The sequence below is a fragment of the Trematomus bernacchii genome, unplaced genomic scaffold, assembly GCF_902827165.1.
Source record: "Trematomus bernacchii unplaced genomic scaffold, fTreBer1.1, whole genome shotgun sequence".
Classification (NCBI taxonomy): domain Eukaryota; kingdom Metazoa; phylum Chordata; class Actinopteri; order Perciformes; family Nototheniidae; genus Trematomus; species Trematomus bernacchii.
Window position 1 is genome coordinate 15,261,208 of NW_022987973.1, and position 26,743 is coordinate 15,287,950.

Genomic DNA, 26,743 nt, shown 5'->3' on the forward strand with positions numbered 1-26,743 from the left:
AAGAAGTGCCAAACCGGGATCAGGAAGATCAGCAGTGCAAACTAGTGTTTCCTGTGCAAGTATTGAGATGCAGATCCCACTTTCTCAGCTCATAATGGGGGCTGTCGGGAGTGTGTGTGTGTGTGTGTGTGTGTGTGTGTGTGTGTGTGTGTTTTTTTTTCTTGGGACATATTATACATCTGCTAACCTGCTTTTCTAATGGGGTGCAAATGGGCCTCCATTGTTCCTCCCTGCAGACCTGTTGGAATGACCTGACACGTTTCAGCTTCACATGCATACGGCAACATGCTCTCACCCTAATGTTTACATACACATGTAGACTTACTACCTAATGTTTATGTATAGGCGAAGCTCAAACTAGGAGGAAAAGCTTCATTGTATATTCTTGATGCATTGTTTTTATAGTATACAAATAGTGTTTTCAGTAAAGTAACATTATTTGTTTTACCTAAAAACAACACTCTGGTATGCATTTAGTTAAAATGTGGATATTAGAAATAATATTATGGCCAAACATTTTTCTAGAATATATAATGTTTGCATTTATGAAGTTAACAGACATGAATGTAAAACTTTGACTTCAACTGTTGATTTTATAGCTGTATATCTCCACTTTTAACGGGCTAGAATAATAAATTGCATGATGTGTTGTGGTAGTAGAGGGAGATTTGTGCTTTAGCCATCTCCCTCTTAAATCCAAACATTTCTAAAGCTGTGTTTTACTAAGCAGCCACAACTCAGCTGAAATGATTTTTACTAGGCGCTCTTGCTGACTTTGAGTTGGGGGATGGGGTTTAACAGAAGTGGGGGGGCAATACGGGGTCACACAGGAGGAGAACTGGGAGGGAGGGGGTCGCTTTTTCTTTCTCTCCGAGCTCTAGGAAAGAAAGGAAGGAAGCCAGAGCAGAGAAGCCCAAACCAACTGAGGAGAGATGGATGTGGTGGGGGGAGGGACCGAAGCATGAGCGCCGCTCATTGGTAGGCTGCAGACCTCTCTCTGGATGGATTGACTTAACACGGGTCGAATTACACCATTTGCCGTGCATTAGTTTGTTTTTCTCTCAACCAGGAGAAGTTGATTCACTACGACGCGCATAATCATTCTTTTCTGGATTACAGCAAGATAAAAGGATACAAAATAAGCAATGCAGATGAGGTGAGTTTATTGCCGCTATACTTGTATATGGCCTACTTTGTTGCGAAGCATTACAAAGAGAAAGTCAAGGGGAAAACTAGAGAGGAGTCTTTGCTGGGATACAAAATATTTCCCCTGACCATGTCGCTATGCCGCTGTGCAAGACTGATGCTTGCTGGACAGAAATAGTTCGGGTCCAGACTATTTTTACTTACGCTTCAATCCAATTTACTATTAATGAATTCCTTCCGCGACACGTTTATGTGTCCTGCTCGGAAGCGTCTTTCCAACTCCATAAAGCGGTGGAACAGAGGGCTAACCATACCTAAAGTCACCTTTTTATTGTTGGTACAGTTTACTCTTCCACTTAAGGCGGTCCGATTGGTAGTAAGAGTTTTATACGCGCATCATTATTAACCCATACATCAAACTGGTTAATCTAAAACTAAATGAAATGTGTTAATGCTAAAACGATAAACAAGCACAACATAGTTTTTTTTATTCCCGTGGATTTGGGCGATATCACGCTCGCAGTCAGTCCACACGCCCTCTATTATCTTGAATCAACATTAAATCAATGATCGTACATGAAGTCAGTGCGCGGTGTAAGGATCGCGCGTCGTTAATGTTTATGTCTTTTCCCTCTGGTTTCCAAAGTTAATAGTAGTGCAAGGGGGCTGGTGTATCGCTGTATGAGGGAGGGGGCTGTGTGGTCGTGGCAGAGCTTTGAAGATCAGTCATCAGAGCGCAGGGGGACGGAGACAGAGCAGGCAGGCGAAATGCTTATATGTGGCCAGCGGAGCCAAAATCTGTGCGCAACTGGATAAAAATAAAGAGAGGAAAGTGGGGTCCGGTTGGAGTTTAAAATTACAGGAATATTGCACACTGGGTGTTTCCTCTTAAATGGATTACCAAAGGAATATGACATTCAGTCGGATTGCCCCATGCATGAGTGCATTAATACACACAAGGTAGGTCCTCGAATATTTGTAATTATTGATATAGTGTATTGTATTTCTACAGAACACTTTGTGTTTATTATTAAGGTGGACCTTGGATTTAATTAAGGACACATCACTACAGACGCCTATGATACCCAGAGAGCTACTTTGTGAAAAAAGAAATTATATAAGAGAGTCAAGTGCTTGGATGTCAAAGTACAATACACCCAAGATTAAAATAGAGATGCAAACATAGATAACGATTTACCGAGAGTAAAATCAGAGCCACGCCAATGTTGGTCTTTAACAGAACAATCGCGTAGATAAGTGTCCGTATTTTTGCTATAATTTCAACCACAATAGCTCGTCTCTTCTTATGTGAATTTCCCCCAATTGTATTAAAAGGTCAAATAGATGAATTAAAGTGTTTCCGGACGGGTTTAAATCACTAAAATCAACTTAGAATAAAGGCAGCCTGCTCATGATTGGACGTTGCATGATGGCAACACGATATTAAACAATAAAGGCGAGTAGTACGGGCAATCGGAATTGAAGGTTGTTGACCGTGCACCCACCATTAATCTATTAAATGTATCCCCAATTTGATTGTGGTGTCCTTATAGTGGATTAAACATTGGAGAAGCGATGGTAACCTTTTTTGGAGGCAGAACAGCACGGGAGCCCAGCCCTGTGCATGCATTAAGTGCCATGGAGGCAGTTAAACGCAGCCCCATCACAGTTGTCACTCCACCGCTGTCCCCCGCGTCTTTGTTGTCTTTTGTATTAGTCCTACATGTGGGCTAAAGGGGTCTGAATAGATTTACCACGGGTAAAACTTGAATGCCTTCACCCAGTGTGGACAATGCTTGCATTAGAGTCCGGGCTGATGCGTGGATTGTGTGCGTAAAAGAGGAGCGGAAGATCCCCACGCAAAACTTGAAAAATTACCAGCGAATAAAAGAAGAGAAACAGAAGAAAAATAATAGAAAGAGGGAGATAATTGGAACGGTTCGTTTGGTTCAGAAGAAAACATGTAACTGTGAGTAGGTACGGGTAAATGTAGGAATTGTTCTGCTGTGTCTCATTGTTTAGGTAAAAATTGCCAAATGCAGTGATGAGCAAAAGAAGACCAACTAAAGGGCTTTTACTGAAGTTGTCACTAGACTAATCTGGTGTGCTACATTTATCACAAAAACAGCACATTCATATTCAATGTTTAGTATGTCTGTTGTCAAAAATATTGGATGCTTTTCTCTCAAGCCAGTGCAGTCCCTTTACAGAATTAAACACAGAGCAGATCGGTTTAAACTTACACCAGATGTGTTCATTTCCCTGAAACTCTATGCGAGTGTCAGAGCTTAGTCACAAAGAGAGAAAAAAGAGCCCCAGCTGAGTTATTGAAACTACATGATATTGGCAGGAACCACACACTTTGGTTGGGCCAAACATCAGAACCAGTAGTGGGTTCAGTCATCAACACAGCTGGCTGGTGTGTCTCACTCCACCTCACTGGCCACGGGGTCGGAACTCAGCGACCAGAACGATCGCCGTTAACCTCCACTACAGCCGCCTGTAACCCCGGAACAACCGTCATTCAACCATACAGTGATCAGTGTTAACCCTTTACACCATATGCCTAAATTGCCCCAAACTGTTGCTTGTAAACCAGATGGTTTGCTGAATTAGCCGAGTGATAAAAGTTTGACCCTGTTTGCAGCATTTGGAGTCAATGTGTTTATATAGTTTGTTCCCTTCAGAATCCCCTTTTAGGAGCCCCACACCAGCTCTCCTGAATGTAGGCCCACTGACCGGGGGTGGGGCCCTATTGTGTTGACTTGCCCAAAGCCCCCTTTGTTTCCTGGTCACACCTGCAGCTCAGCCCCTTTTGTGATCTACTATAGCAGAACTACTGCTGAGAACAACCGTTCTCCTGTTTCACTCCTCCTCTCGTCAAGGTAGAGAATAAAGGGAGGGAAGCACAGTTTAGGGTGGCACAGCCTTCTCCTGCTGCCAATTCTTTGAAGCAACAAGTCCAACCAAGCCCCTCACAAGTGATCCTTAGGTAAATAGCACGCGATTAGGGGTAGTGGTGGTTATTACTGAAGTGGGAAAAGGAGTAGTAATCATTTTAGTTTCGTTTTGTCATGCTGTTCTCATTTTGATATCAAGTGAATATCTTTGAGGTTTTGATTGAAATTATTAATGAATTGAAAAAATTACCTGCGGATAAAAAATGAAATCAATCTTTATTTGTTTCCCTATAGTTTAGAGTAGAGGTAACAGTGTTATGGGATATATCCCGTTTTGAACAGTCTTGCATGCTTACACACGCATTAAGGCGAGTGTGAGGAGTGAAATGCCTGAAACTAAACTCCGGGGCCATTTGATATCCTGTGCTGTTAGGTTTACAGATCAGTTTGGTGCGAGATGGCAAGCCAAGCAGCCTCAAGCGGCAGTCACCATTGTTGTGTTGGGATTACATCCACCCATCACACTCACACGCAATTTACGCAAGCTCACGCACCACTGTTGTTTGTCTTCTTTTTATTAGCCCCAATTCCTCTCAATAGGACTTCCCTTCAAAAATACACCCATTCAGTGTTGCAGTGGGGGAGAAGTTAGGGCTGACATTGGCCAGTGAAAGAAGAGCTAAACGGAGAATATGTGTTAATCTGTCATTTTAAGCTTGGAACACTAAATCTGTAGCTGTAACTACTTGAATTGGGCTACAGACCCCAACACCCTACATCAGTACAAATAGCAATCCACCATCCCCCTTCTGTGTTTAACACCATGGGTCTGAGCCAACAACATCAGCAGGGAAAGTGCGTGGTTGTAGGACATTGAAAAGCCTGTAATAACAGAGGTAGAGTAAGGCAAGGCTGAATGGCACTGAGTTGCGTGACAAGCCCAGCATCTCTAGGCTTGTTGAGGCCTATATGCGTATGCACATACACACAAACACACACACGCACACACACACACACACACCCACACACACACTAGAGGGCAGGAACCGGAGAGCGCAAAGAAATAGTCAATAGAAAACACGCTGGGCTCACTAGAGATTGAGAAGTAATTTTAGATCGCTGACCTCTGGATGTCTCCCGTTTCTGTTTTACATTACAGTTTCTGAGGGAAGCCTCCGCAGTGTGGCTGTTACCATGCAAGGAATCATGGGGGATCTAAGCTGGGCTTCTGCCTCTCGTAGGAGTGTGTTTCTCTTGAATTGTTTAGTTAGAGAGAATGGCGGAAAAAAGTGGTGTGCTTATGCTGTATGATAGCACCATATAATTGAAATGTGGAGCCTGGTTTATTTCCCTTTCATACCTCCCCTTTTTTATTGTTGTGAATTTGGTATTTATTCCTTTCATTGCCATGACCTAGAAAGTCAGCAATGTATTTATTGGACAAATAGATACACTCATTTCGTGGGGTGAGAGTATCTGAAACACTTTCGAGGAACACCACTGTCTCTCTTTGAAGAGCAGTGTCATCATTTCTCGTTTAGATTAAGTTGCTGACACTTGTTCTCTGTATAGATCTGGGAGCCTGTGTGCATAGATCTCAGGATCGTTTGTGTCCAAAGATGCATTTGCATGTAGATTAGAGTATAATGAATGCTCCAGAGTCATTGGGGACTTTTCTAGTAAGAGGGCCCTCAGTCAGTCCTTTTTATTTAGTGAAAAATATATGGTCCAGGCCTTGCATTACCTAATAATAATGACATTGAACCTTTAAAGGCCCCAGTATCCCACAGAGTGCTGAATGGCTATGATTACACATTGTTGATGGAAAAAAAAGATGCCGGAAATACTTTGTTTCTATCCCCACCGCTTCCATCCTTTTATGTGACAACGTACAGGAACTGTAATTGGATTATTAGTGCCTGAAAAACCGGCTGTGAGCTTTGTATATATATATTATACATGAATGCTTTAGGGCTGTCCAACCTATTTGTGTATTATGCAATCCACTTATATATACTTACAGAAAGCTGACGTGCTGATGTACGGGTATGTGTATTGTTGCTTACAGGTTAACACATTATTGTGCCCACCTTTCTACTTAGCAACCATGTCTATAACGGTTAATTTAGCGTTTTGAAGTAAATATTTGGAAAGCTTTTTAATGTCTTTCCAAGATTTCTAGGCAATTACAAGATGAAAGTGGCCAGATTGCGGGTAACAAAGTTCTCACATAGCTACAGTGATGTGGTAGAGTCTATAGATTGCCTCTGCAGGCTGCTGATCTGCCATGCTTCCTGTGTGGATCAATCAGAGCACTAATGGCTTGGCAGGCCAGGCCCAAAGACAGCCCCGGAGCAGGTGTGCTTTGGGGCTAATTGAAAAATGAGTCAATTGTGTGTGTGCATGCACATGCATCAGTCTTTGCATTACACCATTTGAAAGCGTGATTATGTATGTGCAGCCGTGTGTGTGTGTGTGTATCCCAGTGTGCTCCCAGCTAATCCATCCCTCTGCCTGTATGACTTCTCCCAGTAAATTGTTTATATCCGTTCAAGCTTTGCCTGCATGAATAATTTGTTTGCCTTATAAATATTTGAATGCACACCGATCATTAATATGCACAGACACAGTCTGTCTCCAAAGCACTACTCCACGCACCAACATACACACTAAACTCCTGCCACTCCCACAATGAAATATTACCAATGTTGTTGATGGTGTATCATGTCTACAATTAGATGTGGTACAAACTATTATCCACAAAAACAACTTTGTCAAAACAACTGTACATGACTTGATCCTCCTGAAACAAAGATGAGTTAATCACTGCACTGCAATAAAGCGCACCTGCCCTGAAGAAAGGCTGGAGAAATAACATCCAACAGAGCGCTAATAGAAGGCAGCTAAGGTCAGAGCAGAGGGTACACTAGTAATGGTGATGAAGTTGTGCTGATTAGTGTGGAGCCTGGCCCTGGAAAAACCAATCTGAGCACAGATGTACTGAGACAGCATGCCCACCACGGTTCTAACAGAGTGGACTTCCGCTGCCTCCAACACACACGGAGACACCCCACCGGTCACTTGGCTGACCTTCCCTTAGACAGCAGATGCAGAGAGAGGTACAGGGGAAACGCCAAGCACTGCCACTGAGAGCTCAGTCATCAATAAGCACAAGAGGGCATGATGTGCGCCTTATGTTTCAATTTCACTAACCTAGTCGGTATGGACTAGAAAACTAAAACATCACAGCGGAAATGTTTACCATTCATGATTTAAAAGAAGGTTTACAATTTGGCTCACAAGACTACAGATTGCATCAGAACGATAAATATAACATGAGGTTTTAAAAGTCATTCAACCAAAGCATTCTGTGTGTTTCCAGGTAACATCTCCACCACAGTGAAACAGGAAGTGTCGTCTGTGAGCAGCCATGGGCCAGAGAGCTGTGCTTCTGCTCAGTGAGCTGCTGCTGCTGCTACTGACAGCCTCACGCACTATCCTCGCCGTCAGCTTCCCCGAGGACAACGTACCCCTTGATGTCGTTGACGCACACTGTGAGTACAAGCCCACAAATGAGCTCAGCAGAGATGAGGGTACAAATGACATCACTGAAGAAGTCAACAACTATTGTGATGGACACTTTTCTCACTCTAGCCGCACATGTATAAAAGGCAAATGCAGACAGCCTCCTCCTTCTACGTGTGTCAGCAGTTCAGACACAGGCATGCCATTTTCTCAGTAATAAAATCAATCTGCTCTATGGTCAGTCGCATCAAGTGGATTCCATTTACATCTCTGTGATGTACTGGAAGAACAGAGAAATGTGCTGACATAGGCAGCCATTCTCTCTCGCACAAACAAAACACAACACACAGAATAAACTGTACCATCCCATAACCTTAACTGCAGTAAGACTTAAAGCAAACGCACAGGATATTTATTTCTACACTGTATTGTTAAATGTAGCAAGAGATGAGTGGTGTATATCCTTGCAAGAGTGCCTGTTCTTATACCTTAAGTTTCCCATTAACACTACGTGTGCATGTGTGTTTTCACAGTTTCACGGAGATACCCTGTGTTCAGAGGCCGGCCCTCTGGCAACGAGTCACAGCATCGCCTTGACTTTCAGCTGATGACCAAGATTCAGGACACTCTGTTCATCGCTGGCAGGTAAACTCAACACACATACACACTCTCTCTCCTTCTCTTCCACACATCCCCCACACCAATATACTCAGTTAGTCCATGGCAGGTAAACAGTGGCATAAGGAGGGGAAAAAGCTCTTAGTGTTATTGGATCTGTAGCTTCTAGGCTGGTATTTGATATATATGGCCCGCATTGATCCGAGAAAGGCGTCTATCATGCCGGCCTAACGCTCTGTCAGGGGTTTCTTGGCATCTTTACATGTCTTTTTGGTATTTATGGGCACTGGGATTAGTCTGACCGCCAGCACCAATAATGTAGCAGGAAATCTGCTCGACATCTACCGTATAAAACTCCCACCTCTGGAGCCCCTGTAATCACTTCCACATGTATCAGTGTCGTCAGGTGGATCCTCTTTTGGCCAGTTTGGGCTATTCACATATTTTGGCAAAAAGATTAAGCAAGATGTTGTTCTCTACGGTTTGATAAGATCCGATCCCCATTGGATTATTACATTTTTTTTACAAACCATGTATAATCAAAACAATATGTGGTTGTCATGTAAAATGTTCTAGCCAAGAGGTCATTCAGGGTGTTTTTAATATAAAAGCCAGTTGCATAAACTACATAATTCACCATGCATCAACTATGCAACAACCTCGTTGTTCTTCAAATAGTACCGACATTTGAATGAGCTATATTTTTGTGTCATTATTTTCAGAAATTGGTTTAAACCCATTTCCTTCAGATTGTATATTACTGCAAACCAAAATGTTGTTTCCTGGCACAAGATGAGGGAAAACATAGTTCACAGGAAATGAGAACCTCTAATGACGAAGAACCATTCAGAATTGTTTTTCTCATAATAGAGACTAAATAGAAACAATTATATTATTATATCAGAGTTGTACCTTATCCTCTAATATATTGTAAATAAGTATTTATGAGGCTCTAGATTTGTTTTTAAACAGAAACATTGATTGTGCTGTGTTGCTGAGCTGAGTATTGTGTTTCTGTCTGTCCACAGAGATCAGGTGTACCTGGTCAGTCTGAGAGAATCCTACAGGAATGAGATCATTCCTTACAGGGTAAGATTCTCGCTGTTTTCTTAATATACCAACACTAAAAGGGTTCCATAGAAAATACAGAGCCATTCATCACAAACTGGACAGGTTGTAAAATGAGAGAGTGGAAAAGGGACGACTGTGTGAGCGTGTGTGTGAGCGTGTGCATGAGTGTGTGTATTTAGTGTGCCGTGCGTGTGTCTAATGCTCCATGTTGGATTTTCACAGAAGCTAACATGGCGATCAGGACAAGCTGACAGAGACATGTGTGCCGTCAAGGGAAAACACAGAGTACGTATAAAAAGACATTTACCTTTTGTGTTATATTGAATCACAGCGACAGAGGCTTAAACATGTAAGCAGAAAAGAAGGCTTCCTCTAATAATGCTGTCCCATGTTATGTGTCTGATTTTAGGACGAGTGCCACAACTTCATCAAAGTGCTGGTTCCCAGAAACGATGACTTGGTGTTCATCTGTGGTACCAACGGCTTCAACCCCATGTGCAGATACTACAGGGTAAGAATCCAGGGAACAATGGTACATAAATGCACACAAATATGGACTTGTATTGTGTAATTGCTTTTAAAGTACTTTGGGTAAAGAAAATAATATTTCAATTTATTGAAATGCATGTGAGTAGACTCTGACTGATTTATGTGTGTGCTAGTGTTACCATGTATGTTGGTATTTACTGTGTCCCATGGCGAAAGGTTTTAATGTGTGGGTGATTGTTGTGTTATCTTCAGCTGGATAACCTCGAGTTTGATGGGGAGGAAATCAATGGATTGGCACGATGCCCATTTGACTCCAAGCAAACTAACGTTGCCCTTTTTGCTGGTAAGGGTTGAAAACACACTCGCCCACACACACATTTAGTCTTGCTGAAGAACTAATGGGTTTCTACTTACGCTCTCATTATCACCTCTGTCTTTACCACGATAAATCTGTGCCTGCAGCGATAACAACGCACCTAATCAAGCCTCTTTAAGAGAAAACAGAAACAACAAATCATTGTAGAGCAGTGTATCCTCATTTTTTGTGGCTGTACCACTTGTTTTTTTTGTCTCTTAGAGGGGAAACTGTATTCAGCAACTGTAGCTGACTTCCAGGCCAGTGATGCTGTCATCTACCGCAGTATGGGTGATGGATCGGCCCTGAGGACCATCAAATATGACTCCAAATGGCTGAAAGGTAAGCGATTGCCTCTTCCTCCCTCACTCTCTATCTCTATCTCTATCTCTCTTTCCCCTTGGAGATACACGTGTCTACCTGCCAGCTTGCTAAATGCCCAATGGTGCCCTTGCATGGTGTATGTATGTACGGGGCTGTCAGAGCAGTTTTTAAAATGATAGAGAGCTCTCCTGCCTTGCCAAGCTCCACGGGGATATGGCCTGTTCTCTCCCAGGAAATCTAGGTCACCCCCAGTCATATACAGCCATGTACAAATCCCTGAAATATTCAACATGCTCAGTGGTGGTGACAGTGCAAAAATACGCTTCAACTCTCTGCTTCTGTCTCCCTCTCAGAACCTCATTTCCTGCACGCAGCAGAGTATGGGAATTACGTGTACTTTTTCTACCGAGAGATTGCAGTGGAGCACAGCAACCTGGGAAAGGTAAGACTGTGCACCTGCCGTTTAAAATGCTTTACATATTTCATACAGAGACCATATGCAGGCCTTTATCCAAAAAAAGGCTTACACCTCCCTCCGTGCATGTGTTCTTGCCACAAATGGTCCCAGCTGTAATGGGGCCCATTCAGGCGATGACAGTACATTGCATTAGAAAACACGAGAAATGTCAACAGCCAGTGTTTGCTGGAAATGTTCTACTAATGTAAAACCATTACACAGTACAGAGATTTGTCTCCCGGAGATGTGAGCCCTGTGTCTGCTTCTACCGATGACACATGCAGAGGGCATTAGGATGTTCTGTGTTAGAGGCCAACTTTAGATTTGACCATGTCTCATCCTGAGCGGGTCTGGCCGGGCCACAGGAAGCCACATAAGCCACCAGCCAATAAATATTTCAACCCTACTAATGCTTGGGTGACACCTGGCCTTTGATGGAGGTTTGTGCTGGTAAATAATTAAAACTGCCAAAGCCAACTGCTTCATACACTTCATTTAAACTCGAAGCCTTGGTAATAAGTGCAATCCAACACACATTCACATGGCGCCACATCGGGCCAGAAGAGGCATGACTGGTTATCTCCAGTCAGGGTGAACAATCCCAGCACACAAAGTTAAAGACGAGCATGTGTGTTTGTAAAGTCGTTACCCCGAGTTGCTACAGGATGGAGAGATGCATTATTCAGCATGTTGAAGTGTTTTTTAGTGACGTTCACTCAGCTGCCTTCCTCTTCCGCTGAATCTCTTAAGCCCATGCTCTTCGCAGGTTGTGTATTCTCGTGTGGCTCGGATCTGCAAGAATGATGTCGGGGGGTCGCAGCGGGTGCTTGAGAAGCACTGGACATCTTTTGTGAAGGCGAGGCTTAATTGCTCGGTGCCAGGGGAGTCCTTCTTCTACTTCGATGTGCTTCAGTCCATCACTGACATCATCGACATAAATGGAGTTCCCTCGGTGGTGGGCGTGTTCACTACGCAGATGAACAGGTGAGCAGCGGCTGGGGATAGACAGAAACTGGAGACAGAACATGGATAGAAATAAGACAAATGTCAGTCATTTGTGGATAAACATTGATGTATTTATATATTCACAGTATCCCTGGGTCAGCAGTGTGTGCCTTCTCTATGGACGACATAGAGAAAGTATTCTCGGGCCGGTTCAAAGAGCAGAAGACTGCTGATTCTGTGTGGACTCCAATTCCAGAGGATAAGCTTCCCAAACCCCGGTAAGAATTAGACTTTCTAAAGAAAAGAAAAGAAACAAGCAAAAGAAAAGAAAAGAAAAACAGGTGGTGCTTGAGTCAGCATCTGTTTACCACCTGACATTGTTTCACATTTTCTCAACCCTTCTTTATCCAGGTTAGACCAAATGAAATCAATTATGTTCCAATAGTAAGGGACCTAGTTATTAGCTTTGACCCAGTACACACATTCACCATCTGCTGATGATTGAATAATTAATATGGCATAATTAGACGCGTTGCATATTTAACCTGTTTACAGTCAGCACATATATTTGTAGCCCTGCCCTGTGTCCAAAACACAAAGTCCACGAAGCACCTCATTACCCTGGTAAATCATTAATGGAGGATAACCATGCATATGCATATTTTATATTTCCAGCTGATGCCTTTTAGTGATCCTAATAAGCACCTGCTCCTCTCCCCCCAAGCTCTCGTTGCACTTTTCATCCATTTCAATAGACGCTATTATTACTCCCTGGTGTGTGATCGTATAGGCTGATCTTTGACCTTTTGCCCTCTGTTCTTGTGCACCCTCCATCCTAGACCCGGGTGCTGTGCAGGTCATGGTCCAGCTGCGTCCTTAAAGAGCTCCATCGAGTTTCCGGACGATACCCTGCAGTTCATCAAGTCCCACCCCCTCATGGACACAGCTGTGCCTTCTCTTGGGGATGAGCCTTGGTTCACCAAGACTCGCGTCAGGTAAACACAGAAATACATTAAGCTATAACTATGTTTCTGAAACCTCGTTTTTAAAATCAACCCAATATAATGTCTCACAAAATATGCAACATTTCTGGCACTGGATTTCTGTTTAATGCCAACCCTTCACACAACGCCGTCTGAGAAATGTGTCTAAATATATTGCCTAAAAAAGTAGAGATTGGTAAAAAAAAAAAGAAAAAGGGAATTTAACCATTCTTCTTTATTATAATATTGAAGTATTTGTATTTACTGAGTTGCATAAGATCTTTAGCGATGTCTTCAACATATCTTCTTCTATCTTGTTTGTGTTAACCCCTGCTGTGAGTAACACATGCCTCTGCTGTGTGTATAGGTACAGACTGACAGCACTGGCTGTGGACAATGAAGCAGGACCTCACAAGAACTACACAGTGGTGTTCATCGGGGCCGAGTCAGGGGTTGTTCTCAAGGTTTTGGCCAAGACCTCCTCTATGTCTTTGAATGACAGCCTGCTTCTGGAGGAGATAGATGTCTTCAACAGGGCCAAGTAGGGATACTTGCACTTTTCACCCTCTCTCTTTCTGCCCCTCTTCTCTTTTTCTCTTCCCCTTCTGGCCGAGGAGTCAGCGACTCTTAAAGTGAAGCATCCTGGCACTGATAGCAGTGTCCGTCTGCTTTCTGTGCCTGCACAGCAAGAGTCTGAATTTCTTCTTTTGCTTATTTGTGGATGTTAACATGCACCCTGCAGTGTGTTAGAGGTTAAAATCCTGTTAAGCTGTGAGAGAAAGCTTTATGTGACTTTTCCACCTAACAAGTGATTAAATCTACTGAGACTGAAACAGTACACGGACTTATCAGATAAACCTCTGATCAGGTTTCTCTCTTCCCTTCCCAGGTGCCTGTCTAACCATGAGGACGACAAGCGTGTCCTCTCGCTGCACGTGGACAAAGAAGCACACAGTCTGTATGTCGCCTTTTCAAGCTGTGTCATCCGAATTCCCCTGAGTCGCTGTGAAAGGCATACTACGTGCCACAAGTAAGTGACGTTCGAATACACACGTAGGGGGGGGGCAAAATGCACTTTGTACAAATGGTCATAGGTTTGTGACTTTGTTTTGTGCTTTAGTTATTGCCACAAAGGCAATGATTACAGCTTTTTATTATGCCTTTGGTTAATGTTCAGTCGGTCACCAATGATTAGAGTGCACTTCCCAGAATGATTAAACCCCTTACTGATGGTTGTTTGTTTGTATGGCTTCAGGTCTTGCATTGCATCAAGGGATCCCTACTGTGGCTGGAAGCCATATGGAGCCTGTGAGAGGATACTGCCTGGTTTTCTGTGAGTTAAGCCCTTGTGATATAAAATGCACATGTATAGAGGGGACAATTAGTTATAAAGATTCCTTTTGCAACTCTTCAATTCATCTCCTCTTTGCTGTCTTTTAGGACTGGATATGAGCAGGATGTCGAATTTGGAAACACTACCCACCTGGGAGACTGTCATGGTACGATTCTCATCTCCATGCCATGCTTCTATCCTGAGACACATTCTAACAAAAACACAAACAAACACAAACACACAAACAAGCAGATCCAACACAAACTCATCTCCACACACACCATGAGCTTGCACACTCACACCAGTAACCACTCCAGTAACTTGCCCCTACATAAGTCTATGTGAAGTATTAACACACACATCTGCATACAGTACATGGCCACCTGTAACTTATGCCACCAGTGAGGCAGAAACATGGACATGTACAATAAAAGGTCATGTTCAGCCGGTGCAAATGGTAGAGGTCTGAAAATATCCAACGGCCAGAAAATATGCCTTTGCCAATTTTACTGTAAAATGCTTGTCCCTTTATTTGTACCAACTGAACATGACCCCAGCTGAACCTCAGTATTGATCAGAACCAGAGGGCCCCCAGTGACTCCACTCCAGTGAGAAAAGGACACTGTGGGTGCTTTATATCTTTATTATTAAACCAAATACACTGCACTTTTGGTGTCTTTTAGGAATTTTGGTTTTTATTTCTGAATTCCTTTATACTGATTTCTTGTCCTTTTGAATTCTTTTAGCGTTTTTGGGCAGTACATCAGCGCCAGATTACAAATCATTTGGCGACCCTACCTCTGGTTAGTTTGATCTTTTACTCAAATGGTTTCTTTCCTTGAGTTCAGCATCTCCAACCCTGTCTTTCCTCAACTGCCACCATTCATCTTTTCTTACCAATTACCTCCTGAATGCTAATGTCACCAGCTTCATGTTCATCGTCACAAACAACAGATTCATTGGTGCTCTAGCACAGATTCACTTCCTCTTTTTCACTCATCACTTCCTGTTCCCAATCACTCCTTCCACTTGCATGCCCTTCAACCCTTGGCATCCTTACTGTTGTGTACCAACTCCTCAGTGAATCTCAGTATCCTCTCCTTTTCCCCTTTCAAATTGTCTAAACAAAAATATACTTTCATTGTAAATGTGAACTGTGATAAGGTTATTTCACTTTTTTTGTCAAACATTAACTTTAAAAAGGAACCATTGCCCATGCCTACTAACTGGGATGATACCAGTATGCTTTACCCACGTCTGCACAGTTTGTTAACAATTTGTTTGTCACCACAGACATGGAGTTTTCATCAACGCCAGTCACTGTCCACCCCAGTGGGCCCATACTCCCCCCAGTACTCATACCCACTCAGAGCCCCAGCTCTGGGCCTGATCCAGAGCTCTACGGCTCAGGCATTGTGCTGCAGGATGACCCAGCCACCTCCCATTCTTTAGACTCTATCCCAGGGGGCCAAGAGGGTAAGGCCCGCAGGGAGGCAGCCAACATACTGCAATAAGTCTGATCTGATAGCTGCCAACAACTCTCACTAAGCTACACATAGTCTCACATACGCAAAAGAACACATGCAGCTAATTAGTATTGCCATTAGATAATACGGCAGGTTTTAATTAAGCCTATTTCTTTTTTAAATAGACATTTACATACATATTCTATGTTGATATCAACATTATATTTTCATGATATATTGTTTTCATTTCTTAAAATTGTAATTTTTTCTTTTGTTCTTTCTTTCTTATTAATAATTTTCCCAGTTTCCTAATCATTAAACCTTGCACTCACCAATCTTTTGTTTGGATTTAGCTTCTGTCTCTGCTAGTATAGATTTGTTTAACTATAGCTCTAGTAACAGTTTACCCTGGCTGGTAGATCATTGACTGGGCCTGCTCTGCCACATCACTTTTGTGGCCGCACGGTGGATGACTAACTCTTTCAATGTCTGTGGTTACTAACAAACGTCCAGTAAAGCAGCAGCTATCTCAAATCCTGGGAGATGATCACTGCATCTCTTTCCACTGAACAACTTCCTGTCGGTTGATCTCTTTTGCGAAAAGGTTGATTTGGATCTCCATCTCAGATGACAGTGCTTTTCTATCCCCTTGGTGTTGGTTAAACGCATGACAAAAAGCCTATAATGGACTGTGGATAAAGGCACAACACTTTAAGCCTTTCCTTCTGAACTAACATAGCACTGCTTCTTGTAGATACCGAAATGGATGTGGGTACCTAACAGCTTCTTCAAATCCTCAACATATTTCTTCTTCATTTTGGTTTAGATGAATAGGAATGTGTAAATAACTTTGCTATAAAATTAGAAACTCAGAAATGTGCATGTTGTTTTGAGAACACAACCATACACATTCCTGCTGTTGAATGGGGAGGGATTCTCCACTAAACATTTTAATTATTTTCACCTGGAGTTAAACAAAGTGTCAATGTTTTGTAGGTGTGTGGGATATCCAAGCAGGGGAGACCAACCAGATGGTCCACATGAACATCCTCATCACCTGCGTGTTTGCTGCCTTTCTCATGGGTGCTCTCCTGGCTGGTCTGTTTGTTTTCTGCTACCGAGACTCATTCCTCCGTAAGCCAAGACATGTCCACAAGGACGCAGAGTCTGCACCATCCTGCTCCGACTCTAATGGAAGCTTTATCAAGCTCAATGGCCTCTTTGACAGCCCTGTAAAGGTAAAGCTATAAAAACAGCTCCAATGCTACATTAAAGTATTTTGTGGAGATGAGATAATGGACCAGATGTAAAACTCTGTCTAATCATACTGTTGTGTTTTTAATTTTCCCAATCCTAGGAGTACCAGACCAACATTGATTCTCCCAAGATGTACACCAATCTGCTGAGCAACGGCAAAGACCTGAATTCACCTAATGGAGACACCAAGACCATGATCCTGCGGGACGGATGTCAGCCCCCCGAGCTGGCAGCCCTGCCTACACCGGAGTCCACCCCTGTGCTTCAGCAGAAAAGCCTGCAGCCCATTACAAACCAGTGGGAGAGGGCTCCTGGAAAGGCAAGTGGACCGCATAAGGAGTCCAACTCATCAGCCAAGAGTCCTCAGTTCCTTCTTTCTGCGCCTGCTCCTCCCATCTCCAACTCCAACCTCCCTCACCTTGCGTTGGGACACTCACAGATCCCTAGTGCGGTTGTCTTGCCCAATGCCACACATGACAACTCCAACCATGACAGTGGAGATGATACTTTGCCACATTCATCTGAAAGGAGGCTGAAAAACCCAGATTCTAAAGGATGTAGGAAGGAACAGAAAAAGTCAGTGGATGCCAGAAATACCCTAAATGACCTTTTAAAACACCTAAATGACTCAGTGGCCAATCCCAAGGCCATTCTTCAAGAGGCATCAGGGCCTCGTCCACGGCAACATCTTACTCTGGAGCCCATGGAGGAACTGACTGAATTACCCCCCAAGGTGCCCAGCCGTGAGGCTTCCCTGTACTCTCCCTCCTCCTCCCTCCCTAGGAACAGCCCCACCAAGAGGGTTGATGTGCCCCTGCTCTCCACACCAACAACACCAACGGGCAGCCTGAGCATGGGTGGCACCCTGGAGAGGCAAAGAGGGGGGTATCAACTCCACCGGAGTGCCTCTCACAGGCAATCCTTATCCACCTCACCGAGTGGGGTAACCATGGGGGTGTCTGTGTCTCGCCAACACAGTATGAACAGAGGGGGTTACATGCCCCCAACACCCCCCTCCAGACTTGACTCTCAAGGTGGATTGATGGGGGCAGGAATGCACTCACCCCACCAATCCTCCTCTGTACCCCGACAGGGCAGCTACAGTGGGTATGGTTCACTCCCTCGCACAGGGCTTAAACGGACCCCATCGCTAAAGCCAGATGTGCCCCCTAAACCCAATGGGTTTCCACCACAGACTCCACAGATGCGAGTGGTCAACAAGTACAGTTATTAAAAGAGTAAGACACTTCTGAGTGAGCTCTTGGACTTGACTTTGAGCCCTGAGGGCTTTGAGGGGCGACGGATGGGATAGGCCCTATCAGTGTTTGTGTATTGACTTGAGGTGTTTTCCCCCTTTAAAAGATATGCACATTCACTCACACTAAAAAGGGAAAATTCACACATGTGGCCAAAGATACTCCATGGGGCATTTTCGCTCCCTACATCTCCATCTCCCTTCCTTGTGACGATAGCCACAGGATACAAAGAGTGGATGGTAGTAAATCTGCTGCTACCCATTGTATCTAGGTTTGGGTGTAGCCTGTTTCCATATTTGGTACAAGGTTTAGGACACCAGCAAGCATGGTGCCTGCGCGTGTGGTGCCATGTTAACAGTGGAATACTTGAAGAATTGGTCTCATTTGTCACTGCCCTTGAGCACTGTCTTCCCACTAATGTGAACTAAACAAAGAGGAGAGGTAGGCCACGCCTTCATAGTAAGATGGCTGGGGGCAGTGGAGAGGAAACTGAAGCAAGCAGAGAAAAGAAGTGCAAATACAAATGTGTGTGTGTTTTGTTTGATTGGAAAGCAGATTGGTGTACAGGCAGTATACAAATTAGGCCTACATTTGTTTATCAAGAGTAGTGCCACGTGCCAGAGGACGCACCATAAGTCTAAGACCTAAGTCCCTTATTCAAATAATATGATCTCTTAGACGTGTTCAAACCCATCTGAACAGAGGCAAAACACATTTTCTTGTCTCTCTATTGCGAAGTTGGTCATCTTGGGACAAGTACACTGTATGTCACTGGGAAACTTGGGAAAGTATTTTTGCTGCTATTGGTTTTAAACATAGGTGTTTGTCTTTGATGCATTTTTTTCCTTCTCAACTAGACTGGGATCGCCCTTGTTATTGGTGTGCATATCTGCTTGTGCGTGAGTACATTGTATGTGTGGGTTATTTTGCAGATAACGACAAAGAAGAACAATTATCAGTAACTAAATGCACTGTTGAATCTGATACATGGGGAATAATGCTGGTCCCCAGGACTGAATCCTCCCATAACCTCCACTGCCCCCTGGTAATTATACTGGTGGTTCAAGAGATTCCTTTCTTTATGTAGCAATGGTATTAAGAAAAAAACATACATTTCACATCTCATTCTATAAATGAACTTTGAACAAAATGGTTTGCCTTTATAATGTGTTGACTGTGTTATTTAAAGAATTTACCATATAAAACTAAACCAACACCAATGGTGTGTGAATTCAGCATTTCAAGGCACTTCTGTTCTGTAAAAGTGTCTCCCCTTAAAGAAAAACAATAGAAACGTCCTTCTACATTAATCCTTTGAAAGGTATATTCAACTGACCCTAGAACAATAGGTGGATGTAACACCTCCGTCATGCTGGTTCTACAGCCCGTGTTCCCTGTGCAGCTTCCCTGCGAGTGGTCAGTGTACAATCAACTCAAAATTACCAATGTGTCCAAATGAGTCATGCTGGGAATGACAAGATCCTGTATATAATGAAATACTATAAATAAGGAGTATAAATATTTTTAGGCAAGTGAACCTGAATCTGTGCATTGTGTGCCTTATTCACAAAACTACTACAGTATATAATTCTGGCAATGTCAATTGGTCCTCTGTATGTTACTGTCATATACTCTGTAATCAACTTTTATACAAACAATTTGAAAATCATATAGATGTGTTTGAGAACCACAACAAAATCCATACTGAAGTGATGTGGAAAATAAATTGACTGACCGACATTCTACTTTTGAATGCTCGTCGTACAAAAGGACATTCAAAAAAACATTTATTAAGGTTATGAACTGATTTGTCTCCTTTACTACCGGTGTTGAAGAGAATGGTGTTAATCCAGCACATAGAGGTGCCATGCAGTGAATGTATTTTCTTGACAGTGGGATGTAGGGTGGTTAGACCTTGCACTGTGGAGCAGTCGGCTCAACGCAGCACATCCTGCCCACAGCCAATGTATTAACACAGTGTTCACATGAAAGCCGTCAGTTGGCATGGGTGGTAGTCACGCAGAATCCGTAATTCCCTAGGATTGCAGAGACAGGAATGATTTCTATTGGCCAGTAGTGACGACTAAGGGATCATTTTTCTTAGGTACATTATTTGGGAGACTTCTGCAATCCTATCCGAGCGTCAGTTGCCTGTTTAGCCCAAAGCCACATTTTGTTTACAAGTGATGATTGTATGTAAAGACTCTCTGCCCGTCATCTAACCAGTGTTTGGGCCCTCTTTTTGTACTTGACACATGCACACTGACATCACAAACATACTCTCAACATAAACATGCTCAACTGCCTTGTACATTGCAATATGAAATGGGTCTTTCTGTTGCAATCTCAATTGAAGCCTTTATATTTCAGTCTGAGCTCTGTATGTGCAGATCAACCGGATGTTGTCATGTAACTTTGATTTAAATACTGTGCAACATGGCAATGAAAGGCCAGCTGTACATGTGATCTCCAGAGTATTTCAGCTTGTAGATATGTTGTAAAGTTGTACTGTGAATGTGTAAATAATAATGATGGTCTTTGTTTCATGATATTTTTTGTTGATTTTTTTAACACGGCATGTATAGTTGAAATAAAACATTATGGCACAGAAAAAAAAGTGGTCTCTGGGTTGTTTTCTAGTCAGGGAATATAGCGTGGTTGGGTTTCATAGGTCGGCTTCTTATTTTACAGTATGTCATGGGTTTCTGTTGTGAGAGATCATGATGTGCCGTCACAGAGAGATAACAATCAGACGTTTAGTGCCTTGTGAACTCAGCCTAAAAGCCATGAGATGCATGACTTGGGCGGGTAATAATGTGTCAATGTGCTGATCTCTGTGATCTGACTATCAGAGACATGAAGAGTCTGCAGAATGATTAAGAGCTTCAGGTTATTTTTAGAGCTGGGTTGTTTTGAAGTTTGGGGCCAGCACAGAGTCAACCGCGCCAGATAGCATGTGGGAAAGTTTCCAAAGCAGTATGTCCATTTAGAGACCAAACATCTGGACTAACTACTGCTCAGGGTAAGATCTAAGCCACCAATGAGCTGTGAAAAAACGCACACATTATCACTTGCATACATTTCTATGCAAGCAGCATAAACATCCATTGAGTGATGTTACGCACAGATAGGCTTGTGATAAGATTAGCTGTCAACAACAAGGAATCAAGAACAGATGGTTGGATAAAGGAGAGTCCCTTTTTCATGTGTTTTCGATCAGAGGAACGACCACTTATTCCCCTATCAAAAAGACAGACTCGGACATCCTGTAATACTATACTTCTGATAAGCCTTCATGTTAAGTTAAAACAAACACAGAATCATGCAGAAAATAGATCATAAAAATAGTATTTATTGTCAAAACATGACAGCAGGAATGCAGATGCATCTGTCCAAATTGTTTTGCATCACAAACAAGGGATGACCCAGTCGCTTAGTGGTCTAAAAACACATACCACATACCAACAAACATTCTCGTTTGGAATCCGCCCGGTGACATATGTTGCATGTTACCCCCCGTCTCTCTTCTCCTCACATTTCCAGTACACTTATTCAATATTTACTATCAAATAACACAAAAAACCGTGACTTAAAATACATCAGACCATTTTTGACTATCGTTTTTTTTCAGCATCTAAATACTAACTTCCCGCAAAAGGTCAAGTCAACAACCCATATGCAGTCCAATATTAAGATGAAAAGAAAAAGGGTTTTCATCTCACTGAAGCTGCACATAAAGCAGAAGTGCAGGAGGGCTCTGAGAGCGTGCCTCTTCTGCAGGAGGTTATGCAGCCCTTTGGCTGTTTGGCCAGGAGGCTTTGTGGCTCGTCGCTGCAGTCAGAATGTTGACACAAGTGCTCCTTCATTTGCTTTCAGTAGGACCTCCTGAAAAATTGCACCTCCTAGCACCACACACACACACACACACACACACACACACACACACACACACACACACACACACACACACACACACACACACACACACACACACACACACACACACACACACACACACACACACACACACACACACACACACACACACACACACACACACACACACACACACACACACACACACACACACACACACACACACACACACACACACACACACACACACACACACACACACACACACACACACACACACACACACACACACACACACACACACACACTCCCCTCTGGGTGTTCTAACGGGGGTTGGGGTGTGATTTGGTTGGGAATTGGGAAGAACAAAGAGGCGCCTCTTGCTATTCTGATGTACATCCCATCCTCTCAATTTATCAGATAGTCTCTTTGAATTAGTGGAGGCAAAATCAAACACAGCCAGTGATTCTGTAGCCGTTTCATTCACTTGTGCATCCGCCTGGACACACTTAACTCTCATTACCACCACCGACTGTTACCGGACAAAAAGCATGCGTTTGTTGTCTTCCAGTTCTGTGTGTGTCTGTGTTTCCGTATGTCCGTGCACATGTGTGCTTTAATTTCAGTTCATGAGGGAAAGAGAAAGCAGATGCTTAAAAAACACAACATCTCTTAGTTAGGCTTCAGTGGGACACAGCAAGGTCACACATCTAGATGCAGGAAGATGAAAGTAAATAGCTTCAAAGAACAAATAAAAATCTGCTCTGAAACAGAAACTCTCAAGCAGAGAATAGAGAGAAGCCAACATAAACACTTCAGATAGTTCATACTAACACATGTACAAAGTAATTTGGTCTATTTATCTGCTTACTGGCTTTCTCTGCAAGACCTATTGGGAAATGCATGAATGGCGTTTAGACTGAAAATCATTCTTCTCTACTCTTTCCTGACCTTATTTATTAAAAGCCCAGCGGTGAAACCAACAAATACATTTACAAGCCTCGGTCATGGAAAGGTACTTAAGAGTTTTTTGTGAGAGCTTTAGTAAGTTCATATGCCCTCTATGATGCATTCGAATTTGTGTCTGGGTAATGCTTCATTTGAAAGCAGAATTAAATGACAGGGAAGGAGCCAACATTTCTCGGAGTTGGATTGAAAAGACGTTTTGCAGGATGCTTTTACAGTACAGCCTCTACAGTCGGGAAACGCCATCAAAGTCTAATCCATGTGCCAAGCACCCTTACATTGACAGTTAGTTAATGGCAAAATTGCTTTGAAAAATGACTTAAAAGGCAGGCAAGCAAAAGCAAGGAAGAGAAAGGGATCGTTGAAATATGAGGAATAGAAGTGCCGGCAGGAAGGGACTTGTAGCCTTTGAGTAGAAAAAGACATTTGGATGTGGATAAACTCTAAACAAAACAGATTAATGAGAGATACAAAAAGCACAGAGTTCAGTTAGGGGACTTTTCCCAGCTCTCTCTTCAGCCAAGCTCTACAAATCAACGGCTCTGACACAACATAGAGAGACAGTGAGCGAGATGGCAGGAGGGAGAGAACTGGGCCGCGGAGATTTTAATTCATTGGTATATTATATAATGGCTGCTTAGATTTCCCTGAGGTAAATTGCTGCTGTGCTCCAAGATAACCTCTGGAAAATGACATAATAACCTCTTTCTCTGCTTTAATTAGCACCGCCACCTGTGTTTTATCATGAGACATTATTGTAATGGGGAATATGGAAGACATTGATATAATTTCATAATAAGTCCACAAAAGCAATGAATTCTATAAAGCAATAGGGTCCAGAAAAAAAGTCTAATACAAATATAGCATTAATGGTGTTGCTTTTTGTCTTTCCTGATGTTTTCTCTTCATTACGGTAATTCAGTTGCCATGTTGTGCACTATTAGAATGATGAATGTTTTATGTTTTGTTTCTCACCAGCACTTGAACTCACCACTTTCATCAATATAAAATCTTCCTTCTGCCAGCTAGTTATAAAGAATTAGATGTGACAAGAGGGGGTTTCTTGTTACTTTGAGAAGCTTAACATAAGATAAGATATACTTTATTGATCCCAATTTGGGAAATGTGTTGGTCACAGCAGCATAGATAAGACATTGCACATGAATTATAATAAAATAAAATAAAAAAGAATAAAGATATACATATCTGCAGTAGAAGATAAACAAAAAATACAAAAATAGTGGTAATATACATATCAATAATGAAGGATATATACCTAGTATAGAATATATATATTGAATACACAATATAAATATACAAAATAGAAGGCAGTGTACATTTAGCTTGTCTAGCCTTTCAATCATTAACTTTAATTAACATAAATCCTTAACATGGTGGATTTGTAGGCTGTTTCACAACAGTAAATATTAAAAAGACAAAAGCAATCAACGTTAATAAAGATATCCTGGTGACAAAACATCACAGGGTAAAATCTGGCCATTAGCACGTTGTTCAGATAGCCAGTGGTGAAATGTAACATGTTAGCAAGTAAGCTAAGGTACGAACACTAAAGCAAATAGGAGCTTGCTGTTACATAAAATAAGAGTATTCATTCCATCCATCCCAAAAGTTATGCTAATTTATACCCATTAACGCCATTGTACATTTTTCCCCCACTGTCATTAGGCTTGCAATATGTCTGCCGCCCTATTCTGGCAGGCTGGAACAGTGAGAGCAATGTAAAGTCAAGAAGAGCATCAAAGAAAGTTAATCTAATGTTGTTTGTAGCTAACAAAATGTGTAGGTATTTTGTATTTTACAACACATTTGGATTAAACTTTTTCACAGGCAACATTTAAGCAACTTTGCAGCCTGCAAACATTTATAATATCACGGATCCCATCAAAGAAACCACCCCTGCAGAAAAATATGTCGAAATAAACTTTCAAGCTTTCCCCCCGGAATATAGAAATTAGAGTTCGACGATATTCAATCTAGGTTGATGTCATTCAGTATTATTATTACCGTGCGCAGCATCAACACGCTGGTTCAGGCCTGTCAGAGAGAAAGAGTCAAGAGACACAGATAGAGAACAGTGTTAAGAGCAAGCGGAGAGAGTGAGATGAATATCTGTCCAATGTGCTTCTTTAAGATGCACAGGCCTTGCTCCAGCACCTGCAAGTAAAGGTGCTTATCTGTCAGGTTTCATCTGCTTACCAGACTGTGTGTTTGTGTGTGTGTGTTCGAAAAAAGTGTTTTGGAGAAGGGGTGGGAGAGTGGGGCAAGTTGCAGCAAGCCTATTAAGCGCATATTCACTTACTGAGACTGTAAACACCTGACTGTAAACTCTTGTAGCGAGGGCATCACATATTTAGGTTAAAGATTATCTCAGCAAAGTGTCCATCTGCTAGTTACAGAACACCAACCAGCATTGTCTAGGTCGAAGTGAGCAACTGTATTTCTCTCCACTTATTTGTTTCTTTCCACTCTCTTTATCAATGCCCTTGTGAAGCCTGACTCAGGCCGTTTACAGTGTGGGTGTTCTGGGAGCTTTGTTGGTAAACCAGTGGATTATCCCAATTGCTTTATGACTAACGCCTAACCTGCTATTACAGTGCTTTGTCATAAGGAAATCACATGTTCCCAGACACTCACCCTAAGACACACCCCGACACACACCCTTTCCCCGAAGGTTGACGCGAACATACACATCACAGCCGAGGGGGCCCTCACCACCTGCTCAAACCCTGAGCCTGGGAAAGCCCCTGATGCACAAATACATACAGACACACAGAAACAGCCTTTGGAGTTGTAGACCTACCCTCAGGCACAATGAAGTAATAATTAAAACAAAAGCTTGCGCCATGTGCAGCAATATTTCTTCACAAAGAGATCTTTTAGATCAAATCAGACATGAATCACTGATCAGAGCACACCTGTGCAAAGACAGGCCACTTCACATGACTACAAAAAAACTAAAAACAATATGACTCTGTCCCATGGATCAGATTATGTGGGGCAGTTGTAAGTGCAGCACTCTGCTTTTGTTACCGGGCTTAATTGAACATAGCTTGGATCTGACGTTGGCTAACAACATGAAGTTAGCTCCCTCCCGCATTAGTGCCAGAGCAAATTAATTCTCCCTTCAGATCAATGGGCTTATAGTCTATACACATCAGCAGAGACAGATTCTACGAGAGGTCTGCTGTATCAGCGGACTGATTTTCTGCCTCTACTCCAAAGCCATCCTCCAACCACCCTTGTTTATCAGTGAGAAGGAATCAGATCAACACACCGAGGCCAATACAAAGCCAGAAACGTCCTCCTGTTGCTTTTTCATCTATATAGATAGAAAACACAAACGTGCCCTCGCTGCTCCACACAGAGTCCAGATCAATACGTAATGGGCGTCACACTGAGCAGATGAGCTCCCTCTGACTCTTCCCATCCTTATTGAACACCGTCTCTTTGTGTTGTTACGGGCATTCTCCAGTCTCAAGAAGAGCGAAGGACTGCAGGAGGATAGCTGGAAGGAAAAAGAGGAGCGAGGACAGAGAGTGATGTAGGGGATAAGATGGCACGGAAAGGAGGGAAGAGCCGAGTGCCAAGATGTTGCACAACAACCCCTAGTCTTTCCAACAGGCAGAATTATCATTCAGGGCAAAAACACATCCACAACGATCCAATATCCTGGACTTACAGGAGACGGCTTAACGCCACCCCCATCCTCAACAGCACATACCCACACATAACCTAAAAGAAGCTTTCTGCCAGGT

At 42.7% G+C, this 26,743-nt stretch overlaps 1 protein-coding gene across 5 annotated transcripts; it reads left to right on the forward strand.

The window, feature by feature from the left end:
• The first annotated feature begins 1,044 nt into the window (after window positions 1–1,044).
• sema6dl (sema domain, transmembrane domain (TM), and cytoplasmic domain, (semaphorin) 6D, like) lies at window positions 1,045–20,742 on the forward strand. Of its 5 annotated transcripts, none has more exons than XM_034116154.1 (20): window positions 1,045–1,156; window positions 7,429–7,600; window positions 8,105–8,216; window positions 9,218–9,278; window positions 9,483–9,545; window positions 9,670–9,771; window positions 10,002–10,092; window positions 10,327–10,446; window positions 10,782–10,870; window positions 11,652–11,869; window positions 11,977–12,108; window positions 12,670–12,825; window positions 13,181–13,354; window positions 13,703–13,843; window positions 14,069–14,146; window positions 14,254–14,312; window positions 14,893–14,949; window positions 15,440–15,622; window positions 16,609–16,850; window positions 16,970–20,742. In XM_034116154.1, the coding sequence occupies exons 2-20, from the start codon at window positions 7,477–7,479 to the stop codon at window positions 18,101–18,103; spliced, it is 3,336 nt and encodes a 1,111-aa protein (XP_033972045.1). In that variant the 5' UTR covers window positions 1,045–1,156; window positions 7,429–7,476; the 3' UTR covers window positions 18,104–20,742. The 5 variants fall into 5 exon arrangements, with proteins under 5 accessions (XP_033972045.1, XP_033972048.1, XP_033972047.1 ...); XM_034116155.1 differs by lacking the exon at window positions 1,045–1,156 and adding an exon at window positions 1,895–2,106; XM_034116157.1 differs by lacking the exon at window positions 15,440–15,622.
• Window positions 20,743–26,743: the final 6,001 nt, after the last annotated feature.